Consider the following 12,130-nt stretch of genomic DNA (forward strand, 5'->3'; position numbering starts at 1 on the left):
CCCCACCAGACACAAGAATCCATACCCGACCGCAACGGGTTAACAAACCATGACTGTCCGGAACAAATCTGGAAATCTCACCCTTGATCCTCTCAATCTTCCAATTATCCTCTTGAACACCCTCAGAGTGAGCCTCCCTAATCAAACTCACAAGTGTAAAATCCATAGATATCCTCATACATGTCACCTGAACAGAAGATCCAGCCGACTTGCGGCTCAGGGCATCCGTCACCACATTTGCTTTACCCGATGGTAAAGGATATCGCAGTCATAATCCTTGACTACATCCATCCACCTGCGCTGCCTCATGTTTAGGTTCGGCTGATCCTTAATATGCCTCAAACTTTTGTGCTTCGTGTAGATGGTACAGTGGACCCCATAAAGATAATGTCTCCAAATCTTGAGGGAGAAAATCACCGCCCCCAACTCAAGATCATGAGTGGGGTGTCTTTTCTCATGCGACTTCGGTTGCCTCGAAGCATAAGCTATCACTCGTCCTCTTTTCATGAGGACTGCTCCCAATCCAGTGATGGATGAATCACAGAAAACCACAAAATCCTCAATTTCCTCCAGGATGGTCAAAACTGGGGCCTTGCAGAGTCTCTGTCGAAGGGTCTCAAATGTTGACTGTTGCTCAGGGCCCCACCGGAAATCCACCCCTTCCTCATCAGGCGATTGAGGTGTACTGCAATCTTGGAGAAATCCTGAATAAATCTCTGGTAGTACCCTAGATTTAAGAACCTCCCACCGCATCACCGCCTCAATTTTGTTGGGATCGACCAAAATTCCATCCTGATTAATGAGATATCCAAGGAACTGAACCTCTCGCAACCAAAACTCGCATTTTGAGAACTTAGCATAAATCCGTTCTCGCCTCAAAACCCCCATAAGCTCGTGAAGGTGCTCCTCATCCTGTTTCTGGTCTTTGAATACACCAAGATATCATCAATAAACATGATAACCGAACGATCAAGCATCGGCCTACATACTCGATTCATCAAATCCATAAATATTGCAGGCACATTGGTGACCCCGAATGGCATCACCATGAACTCATAATGCCCATAACGAGTCCGAAACGTGGTCTTCTCCATGTCCTCCTCTCTCATCCTGACCTGATGGTACCCATACATTAGGTCTATCTTGGAGAACCAATATGCTCCTTGGAGCTCATCAAAGAGTTCATCAATCTGCGGAAGGTGATAACGGTTATTCACCGTTAACTTTTTAAATTCCTTATAACTGATGCACATCCGGTGCAAACCATCCTTCTTCCTGACAAATAGAATCGACGCTCCTCGCGGAGAACTGTACGGGCGGATGATCTGCGTGCCTAGAACCTACTATAGTTGAGATGATAACTCATGCATCCCAGGAGGTGCTAATCGGTATGAATCCTTGGCAATAGGGGCCACACCTGGCATAAGGTTGATCCTGAACTCGACCTGCCTCTCAGGAGGCACACCGGGTAACTCCTCCGGGAATACATCAGCGAACTCCCTGACAACTGGAACATCAACAACCAATACCTAATCCCCAACCAACGTATCGGCCACATAAGCCAAATAACCTGCACACCCGTGCTAAATATACTACCAAGCCCTGGCTGTCGAACAAAACCCTAAACCCAAACTCGTGCCTTCTCCACAGATAACCAGTTCTCCCCTACTTGGGGTTCTAACTACCACGCGCTGACCCTTGTAGTCAATCATGACACTGAAACGACTTAGCCAATCCATACCCACTATCATGCAGACATCCCCCATAGGATAGGAATCAAATCGATCTGAAAGGATACTCTAAAGATCTCCAGAATACAACCCTGATAAACCAAAGTAGCAGAAACCCCGTGTTCGTTAGTGATAGATACTCGCAACGGACACTCCAACTCCCCTATGGGCAAAGCACATTCCCTACTAAAAGACCGAGAGACAAAGGACCGACTCGCACCCGAGTCAAAAAATACAAGAGCAGGCAATGAGTTCACTAAGAACGTACCTAACAGAGGTACAAACATATAAGCATAAAAAGACATAATCAATAAGATAAAGGATAGAGACATACCACTCACAACATTTGGTGCTGCCCTGGCCTCCTCGGCCGTAAGTTGGAAAGCGCGACCTCGAGCCCTCGGGGGATCCCCCTGACCTGACTCGCGTAAGTGATCCTCAAAGTAGCCAGTGTTGGAGCCTACACCGGCTTGGCAACCAACAAGGGACATTGGGCCTTCATATGGCTCACCTGATCACACTGGTAACAAAGTCTGATGCCAGAAGCCGGAGTTTGTTGTCAACAATCCCTCGCAATATGGCCCTGCTTTCCACATTTGTGGCAACCTGAAGAAGATCAACAAACACCCTCATGTACCTTGCCGCACTTCCCGCAAGTGTGAACCCTCTGACTCCCTGACCTGGAGTCAGCGGCCCTGAACCGCTTTGGCGTAGGCTGCGACTGCGCCGGGGGTGGTCTCAACTCCCGAGTCTACAACTGAATCTCAATCTCATGCCGCCTGGCGGCCTCCTGTATCTCCAAAAATGAACTATAGCGTTGACTAGAAACAAACTGCCCGATCTCCGTCTTGAGCATGCTCAAGTAATGGGTCATTTGAGCCTGCTCAGATGCAGCAAACTCAGGGTAGAACATAGCTCTCTTCGTAAACATCTTGGTGATCTCCATCACCGTCTCAGAACGCTATCTCAAATCCAGATACTCCTGTGCTAACCTCTCACACTCCACCAACGGAACATATCGGGAGTGGTACATCTCACAAAATTGATCCCATGACACAGCAGCTCTCTGCTCAACAAAATAGGAACTAGTAGCGAGCCTCCACCAATGCTTCGCTTCGGACCTCAGAAGGTTCAGAGCACACCTGACCTTCTGGTAAACAGGGCATTAACAAGTGAAAAAGCATCCCTCCACATCAAATAGCTACCTCATGGCTATGATCAGGTCCTGGACTCCATCAAAATTTGGGGGCTTTGTATTATCGAAGTCCCGATACTGAAAACCAACCCTGTCCCAACACCTGCAGCCGCTACGGCTGCGGAGGATGCAGCAGCAGTCGTCTCAACAATGGCTGCATAGAAATCATCAAATAACTCCATAATCACGGTCTTGATAGACCCGAACATCTCCGGGATCTGACCCAGGACAATAGCAACAACCTTCTCGCGGATGATCTCCCTGATGCGGTCCTCAATGCTAGCCCACCCTGACTACCAGCTCCCGATCCCGACCTGGATTCTTAACTTGCCTTGTAGTCACCATACTAAAAATACACCAGGAAGATATCAGATAAACCACATATCATAATAGGGAACCAACTCCCAACGAAACCCTAAGGGTTGTGACTTCCTTGATACACGTACGGGTCTTGTGCTTTCAGTAGTACGGGCCCATACTACCTTCGACACATACCCGCATTTGTCTCAATGATCATCACAACGCCCTAACAATACTCATAAGCGAAGACGGAAACTCAATCCTCACTCCCTAGAGGAAAGGCTAAACATCTCACGACTGGCCGGCTGACCCCACACGACTCATCCATGAAACTTCCACCAACCCTGCAACACTCGTGTTAGACATTCAAATATCTGATCCTACCCTAAGCCCTTCATCAAACAAGTACAAGAAATAAGGCCAAACCAAACATTCTCAGGTTAAAAGATCTTAGTTATATATAACCATGGTGCATACACTAAGCAACTACAATAATGATGTCAATTCCAAAAAAGATAGGTCCTAGGCTACCAGGCATCATATAATCAGACAATTCTATCATGCAATTCCTGAAGATCCCTATCCTATCACTAGCATGTTGTTCTAACATATCATAATATCAACCAATATTATGGTATTTTGGGGTCTAGTTACTGGCTCCGACTGATCGTACACATAACATCCTCCTTGAGTATTTTGAAAATCATTTTGAAAATCTTTTCCTTAGTTTGAGACTGGATTCACACGAGTGTTCCTCTATTTCAATCAAACCAAGGCTCTGATACCAACTTGTAACATTTGAAAAATTCATGAAAATTTTAAACTTTTTAAACAACCACAAAACCATCATTTATTACAATTTTTTTTCAAAATAAGTTTCACATCAGAGAAATCCCAAAATCGTAGAATCAACACATGAGGAGGTGCACGATCACGCCTTCACCTTCCCGCGATCCACTAAGGTACCTGAAACATAATACAAACTGTAAGCCCAAAGCTTAGTGAGTTCCTCCAAAATACCAATACATAACAAATAGCACAGCTATAATAACAACATACTTTGGGCCCAATCAACCATCGGGTTGGAATACCCCAGGCCCCTCAACCATCGGGTTGGAATGTCAATATACTATGGGTCCAATCATCCTATGGATGGAATACCCCAGGCCCTCAACCATCGGGTTGGAATGCCTCGGCCTATTGGCTTATGCACAATGAAGTGAAGCCTCAGCCACTAACAATTCATGTGCACATGTAACATATAATCATATAATAGTCTACATCATCCACGCAGATCTACAAATCACTAAGCATAGCAACTTCCTGTCTACTAGGATACCGATCTAATAGATCATAACAATACAATAGCATAAATAACAGGATATCAATCCAATAAGTAGACATTGGTGCGTTCGACTCGTAAGTATAGCGAGGACAACTCACATCACTAGTAGTGCAAAACTGGAAAGGTCTGACTCCAAATCTCAGCTCTTGAATCAATGTCTCAACCATCATGACCAAAACCCATCAAAACCCGAAATACCTAAAATGCCCCCCAAAAATCCAACTTGGTCAACCATGGTCAAAGTCAAAGTCAACGATCAAGGTCAACAGTCCATGTTGACCCAACTCGTCGAGTGCACCTCTTGGACTCATTGAGTTCAACAGAACTCAGAAAGTCGGGGAAAACCCTAACCAACTCGCCGAGTTGGCTGGACAACTCGCCGAGTTTTCACCAACTTAACACATACAACTAATTCTTCGATTCCAGAGACTCCAAGGCTCAGATCCAAACTCCATATGTGTCTAAAGGATAAAGTTTCCAACTTTATCCTTTGGGGCTACTCCAAATGCTCAAATACCCTTCCACAAGGCTTGAAAACTCAAAGTCTTAACCATTAAGCACAAAAATCCTTGAGATATGGAACCCAACTTTTCCAGAAGGGATTCTAGTCTAAAAAACGTCCCAAAGTTGGGTGTTTTATAGACATGCATGTCTTGAACCAAAAATGGGTAAAAAAAAAATATGACCTAAACTCCATGCATGACATCAAAACTTGGCAAAGGACCAGATCTAACCCACTCTAAGGTCACTTTGACATGAAGATTCATAAAGTTGCAAACTTTATGAAGTCTATCCATGCAACATCTAAGAATAAGGAGAAAAGTGGACAAAACTCAAGTTCTAGCTACATAGATAGATAAAAATCGGATCTTGAATACTTAAAATGGTCCAAAAGAGTGCCAAACAGAAGATAAGAGCTTTGCTTGCTTGATCCTTGCATCCTTATCTCAAACTTCTCCTTCTTTTGCTCCAAAATGCCACACTAACTCACAATAAGAGATGGAATGAAGATTAATGTTCACAAGGCCGATATTAGGGTTTGGGGGGTGATAAAAGATTAGCCTCAAGGACTTAAGGAGGTTATATAAGGTGCAAACCTTAAAATTTAGGGTTTCACAAACAGTCGCCAACTCGTCGAGTTGGTCCAAAAAGATGTGCGACCTAAAGCTTTTCAACACGTCGAGTGGAGGCCATCAACTCGACAAGTTCCAAGGGAAATTTATCTTTGAACAATAAATCACATACTTGAGAATCGGGATGTTACATTGACTTTTTTTCTTGCAATTCACGATTTAAAGAGAATGTGGGGAGTGTGTGCATCTTATTTCCCCACTTTTCACATTTAGTCCCTCAACTTTGCTTATTTAGCCAAAAGCTACCACACCTTAATATTTGTGATTTTAACTTGATTTTTGGCATAATAATTCCATCCTTATCCATTTTATAACTTTGGTAGTCCCTTCCATTAATTGAGTCAACCCTTTGGTCAACTCATTTTTGCCAATTTAACACTTTTGCGCCTTTAACTTCTGAAATGTTATTATTTTCACTTCTTTCACTTCTAACTTTCTAAACTTCATATCAAATAATGATATGATTATTCCTTGATGATTTAAATTATAAATCACATTTCATTTATTTATTTTATTAATTTAAGAATATAGTCTTAAATTTTAAAATTTTACAGCCATCACCATCTCACTCTTTTCGCAACATTCTTGACTCATACCTAGCAACCTAACAATTAGCCATAAAGCTAATTAACATGTGCCTATAAATATATATCTATTCTTTTAAGGTTTCTTGCCTTTGAATTAACTCTTTGACATGCTTGTAGTAAGCAATCAATCCAAACTCTAATTGGATTTTTTGCTTGAAGTATTTTTCACTTTAAGTTAGTCAATAACATTAACAAAATACACAATATTCTAATACATGTCAAAAATATATACAACGTGAAACTCAAGAAGCATTATTCTCAAAACTTTTATGTCATTTATTAAGAAGATTGGTGATTTTTATATGACAAATTTATACTAATAAACATGGAGTAAAGTTTTCACACCTTTACAAAAAAGCCTAACCACCCAAGTTACATTCCACAATCAAGTCTCTTTTAAAGTTCTTGAACTTCATTGCCATGTTACTACAAGGTGACCAAGATCAAAACACAAAAAAAAAAAAAAAAAAAAAAAAAAAAAAAAAAAAAACAAAGAAAAAAAAATCAAAAAATCATTCACCCTTTCGGCTCATAATTCCTTTTGTTCTTGTCTCCTCAACTCCTCACACGCAAGATCTCCATATCCTTCCTTCAAGTGAAATCACAATAATTGAAACATCATCATGGTAACGCCTTCGATCCCCTTGCGGTATTTCCAACAACTCATGAAAATCCATACCTACATAAACAAAAATTAGTGATTAACCGTAAAAAAAAAATGTAAATGTCACTTGCGCCCCCTATCAACAGGTCCACAATCAACATGAAAAAGATAAAACTATCAAACCAGTCCCATCACAACTAACATGAGGTACGTCAGTCGTCAGTCATAGATTCTCACATCATTACAGTTAGGTCAAACATGGAGGGACTACTGATTAACAGTTTAACAGTATAAACCGGATAAAAAAGATTGGGATTTTTACCGGCTTTCTTGGCGGCACGAAGCAAAACTTCTTCGATAAGATGCTGAGCTGGATCTCCTTCCGGTGACCATTGAATGAACATTTCGACTTCCGAAACTGCCTCCTCATTTGTGAAGTATTGATAAAGCCCATCTGAAGATAATATCAAGAACCTGTCTCGTGGGCCTAATTTGTGATGATAAAGACTCGGGAGACAGTTTATGTATGGAGCATTGCCAACATAATCGATCCTAAACATCTCTAAAAGCGCATTGTTCCATTTAGGCTGCAAAAAAATCAAGAAACGACACAAATTATAATCCCTTGATGTTTTCAAACTAAAAAAGTTGAATTCAAGATTCAATCTTGATGATAGTTAGTTAGTTACCTGTTTAAGAAAGCCTGCACCAAAAGCTCGAGTGACCTTGAGTGAACCCTTGACTCGATCATTCATCACTGCACATGAATCATCAGGGTGTTCGTTCTTTATTCTTTGAACTTCCTGAAAAAGTTTTAAGAGTGAGAAAAGAATGAGTTTAGAAGAAGAATGAATTGATTTGAAAACAGGGTTTTTGTTTTTACCTCTTCAATGGAGGTACTGTGATCCATTGTGAGCTGGCAGGCATTTAGGGTTGGATTTGAAGTGGCTAAATCGGCATCAGAGACCTCAAGATCATACAGCGTTTCCTCCTTAATTCTCTCGAGATCTTGTCTCCAGAGATCTGGCTCTGGTTTTTGGGCTAAAACTGCCCTGCTGTCTCCTACATTCATCACGTAGACATCTTCCTCTTTCATTAACATAACGAGGAGACATGAACCCATTAGAGCTAGTTCAGGATTTTCAACGAGCATTTGGTCTGCAATCTGAAAATATGCGTCTTCTGTGTTCTTTAATCCCTGAGATAGAGCTTTCAGAACATCTGAATGGTTGATTGAATTCGACCCATTTGAATTCAATTGCTCTTTTAATCTCCGATCCAATTCTAATCTCTCCCTGTCGAATTCACACTTCCATCTCCGGTGGTTATCCTCCCATTTCTTTGAAGCCCCTCGGCTCCTAACTCTTGAATTTTTGTTTCTTCTTCTCTCAAAATCCTCGGTTGCGCAGGGGTAACTCTCTTGCTGATCAACATATCTTTGATGGTTATTTTGTTGAGGTTGATTTTCGACCTGGGATTTGGTATCATCTAATGGTTGTTGCCCTGAAGGAGTTAAATTCGTGGAATCAAGCTCATCATCCCATAACAAACCTTTCAATTCCTTATGAACAGCTGGGTACAGATTTGATAACAGATAATCAGGTGCATCAGGACCATTAAATCCATCATAAATCCCAACAAAAACCCACCCGTGTTCTTCCGAAACGACGACGTGTACTCGATCTTCCCCAGCTTTCCCTTGCGCCCATTGAAGATTCTGGCTCTGATTTATGAACTCGTAATCGTCAAGAAAACTACCTTCACTGCTCAAATTAACACTGCTAATAGTCAATTCATTGTTTTTCTCCGAAGCCCCAACAATCCAATCTGGAACCTTTAGAGAACCCACGCTTTTATTAATCGGGGCAACAATCGAGTTTTGCCCGCGGGTTACAAACGTCTTTGAAATCGCTCTCTGGATGACCCGAATCAACGACCTTTTTCTTGATCTACGTTTATAGGCAAACCCTCCCTGAGAATAGCTTCTTTGGAACTGCTCGTGACTACCCTTTTCGAGAGGACCCGAAAAAAGAGGACCCGATAAGAACCCACGCTCAATCGGCCCCGAAAGGAAGCCTCTATCGATAGGACCCGAATAAGGAACCGGACCCGACGGCAACGGACCGGAATATATCGAGCTTCTGGGCAAAGGTTGGAGAGGAATCGACGCAAATGATGTGGAGCTCTCGAAAGCAGAAGCTTTATCGATGGAGTTGTACGAGTATAGATCGATCAGAGATGTCGAAAGTGGGGTTGATGTATTGGCGGAGACGGAAGCGCCGGAGATTGTTCGGAATGTTGTCGTTTCCTCAGAACAGTGCACTTTCGAAGATGATACGCGAGTTGGCTCAGGTCTAACATAGCAAAACGAGTGCCCCAAATCATCTAATGGATCAGAAATCACAACCGCGGTGTCTTTCCGCCGCTGAACAACATCCGTTCCGGTGAAACAAACAGTCAGTTTCCCAACTCCGTTTCCCATGATTGAATTTTCCGGCACCGACTACGAGATGTAGTAAGCTAAATCAAATTGAAGAACAAAATCAACAGCTAATTCATGAGACCCACCGATCAGATCATATTTGTCGACAGAAATCTTGTTTTATTCCTCTGAATTCTGAAAGTCAAAAGATAGAGAGGAGAGATTCTTTGTTGAAGATATAGAGGGATATGGAGAGAGCAGAGATGAAAGAAGGTGGATGGATGATAGAGAAGGCGTTGACTTTAAGAGGGTGGAGGATACTGAAATCATAAAAACAAAATTAAATTCTGTCTGCTCACCTTTTCATTCACTACTCTGTGTGTACGAGAGAGCGTTGACTATGCGTATGGGTCTGAGTTTTGAGTAAACTCAAAGTTGGTTAAAGGTTTTTACTCTATTTTAAATCCCACTCGCAATTGTGGAGCGTGTATGTCACTTCCGCATATGCTTTTAGACAAAAAATATATATATATATCGACATATCATGAACCAACTATATAACCCTTCAAACAAAACCCTCCAAGAAAACGATATTAACCTTAAACATATTGTCTAGCTATCAAATGCTAAGAACACTCAAGTTCAGACTTTGGATGAGCATTATTTGGTGAAGAAAGTGTTTTAGATTAAACAAATTATTTAGCATATGTTATCCTATGTGTAATTAATTCCATTCCAAAAACTTGACTATGACTTTAAAAATCTAAACACCTACACGATACACACTTTCGGCTTTGTTGATTGGACAATAGGTGTGAAAGTCATAGTTTGATTGTGATGGTGGAATCTCTCTTTTTATATTTTTCAAAAATATCACTTAGATGCCTAGATTATGATGAAATCACATTTGAAGTTCTTTTTTATTTCCTTTCAAACTAAACTAATTGGATTTTTATTATTCTTGATTTAACTTTTTCGATTCATGTAACATATCTTATCGAGGATTAGGTCCAAAGATTGTTGGTATCAAAAAGGCATATTGGAATTCATAATATTGAGTACTTGGTCAAAAGGAGTAAATGATACGTTGTTTATGTATTTCTAATTTGATAGGACCATAAAAAAAAAAAAAAATCGAGTCGATTCTTAAGCTTTTCGGGTGGATCCATATTCAAGTGATACCCACGTGATGTGGGGCATAGTATCAAGGAAGTTGCAACATGTTATTTTACGACCCAAACAAGTTGCAATATGATGATATATGTGGTTGATAAATCACCGTGCTTTTTAAAAAAACTTGGGTCTTTCACCTCAAATAGGATGGAAGTAAAAAAAACACTTTGGATATCTCAACCAACCATTAACTTATGAACCTTTGCTTGTATATTCTAGCCTATATACTTTCCCATATGCTTATCCTCATTCTTATGTAGAATGTCACAAGAGGCTAACATTTATCCTCTTTTTTTGAACTCTTTGTGGGTTTACTAAGGAATGTGAAACCCAAAAAAGAAAATATTAAAAGGGCATTGAATTAGTCTTCATTAGAGCTGACAAACTATTGATCCAAAATCATTGATGATAATGCAACCATGTAAAAACATGTTGATCCTATGTACATACACAACACATGTAATATTGTCTTTTCTTAAAGAATGTGTATAAACCATGTCTTAAACATTTTTTTATTAGTAAGCCATAAAATGGTTCTATGAACTTTATTTGTTATGTGGTTAGCATGCTATTTCTCGATAAATATAATTATATATTTCATGTTTACTTTAAAATTTTAACTTTTTATTGTCTATTATAATCTCTGAAGGTAAGCTCGACAACTCTTTTCTATTGATAACTATAATAACATAACCAAGACTCTACAAATTTGAGGAAACAACAAACTATTGAATGTTGGACATAGAAAAAAAAGTTGGAAAAAGGAAGAATTTTAAAAAAAGGACTATATTGTAATTAGGTTATTTTCAAGGGTATATATAGTAGTTTCATTAGACAGGCGCGTGGATGGAGAAACTATAGAATTTTCTGGTTTTTGATATTAAAATGTCAAAAGAGAAATTCATTATTTAGACAATAGATTATCACAATTACTCGATTAGCGTAAAATATACGTGCCATAATAACCATGAAATTCATAGTCAACTGACACGTGTTTGTTTAGAATTCATTCTTGTAACCTTTTTGCATAACATTTTATTTTAAATTAAATTAATCAACTTGCTTTCTTAATAAACAAAATTATTTCAACATTTTCCATCCCCACATCATTTTACAACTAAAATTCAAATTACAGTTTTGACTTTTAAACTCCAATATTTTAAAGGCTCCGCAAGGTTTCCCAACCTCCTCTATATGATATTTTTGATAATCTTATACATAGATTTAAATTATACAGTTGTTCATATAACATTAACAGAATATTTCACAACATTATATGGTGATGAATCATCTGATTGATCTTTTACAGGTTTTATCATACCAGCTTAATCCGGTTTTTGAAGAAACTATCAGGTTTTATTCTATCTAGAAACTGACATAAAACCGATCATTATTAAATCGCTCTCGTCCCTAGTTTTCGATCAAATCCGCCTATTCGAATCGGTTTTTTAAACATTAGTTATTGCAGACAATCTTCTTTGTCTTGCTTACACCATTATATGATGATGAACCATCTAGTTGATCTTGGGAAATGAGTATGGATCTATATAAATGTTCAATTTATCCCAAATGTTTTACCAACTAGAATAATATGTGAAAATCATGCTAACTTTTTGCTTAATTAACACATGAAAAACATAT

The 12,130-nt window shown here is 39.6% G+C and overlaps 1 protein-coding gene across 1 annotated transcript; it reads right to left on the reverse strand.

Annotated features, from left to right (window-relative positions):
- Nucleotides 1-6,542: 6,542 nt before the first annotated feature.
- On the reverse strand, nt 6,543-9,649 carry LOC145014929 (putative protein phosphatase 2C 23). The gene is made up of 4 exons (XM_078973374.1): nt 7,778-9,649; nt 7,584-7,697; nt 7,217-7,481; nt 6,543-6,969 (listed from the first exon to the last, which is right to left on the reverse strand). Exons 1-4 carry the CDS (start codon nt 9,374-9,376, stop codon nt 6,854-6,856), a joined length of 2,094 nt encoding a protein of 697 aa, XP_078829500.1. The 5' UTR covers nt 9,377-9,649; the 3' UTR covers nt 6,543-6,853.
- Between the last annotated feature and the right edge of the window lie 2,481 nt (nt 9,650-12,130).

This window comes from Lactuca saligna, chromosome 9 (genome assembly GCF_052625555.1).
Source record: "Lactuca saligna cultivar CGN05327 chromosome 9, ASM5262555v1, whole genome shotgun sequence".
Lineage (NCBI taxonomy): Eukaryota > Viridiplantae > Streptophyta > Magnoliopsida > Asterales > Asteraceae > Lactuca > Lactuca saligna.

Coding starts and splice junctions, on each gene's coding strand:
- LOC145014929 (XM_078973374.1), bottom strand. CDS start 9,376: ATGGGAAACGGAGTTGGGAAACTGACTGTTTGTTTCACCGGAACGGAT. Junction 7,482..7,583: donor GTGCAGGCTTTCTTAAACAG/GTAACTAACTAA, acceptor ATTTTTTTGCAG/CCTAAATGGAACAATGCGCT. Junction 6,970..7,216: donor TCGTGCCGCCAAGAAAGCCG/GTAAAAATCCCA, acceptor TTGTTTATGTAG/GTATGGATTTTCATGAGTTG.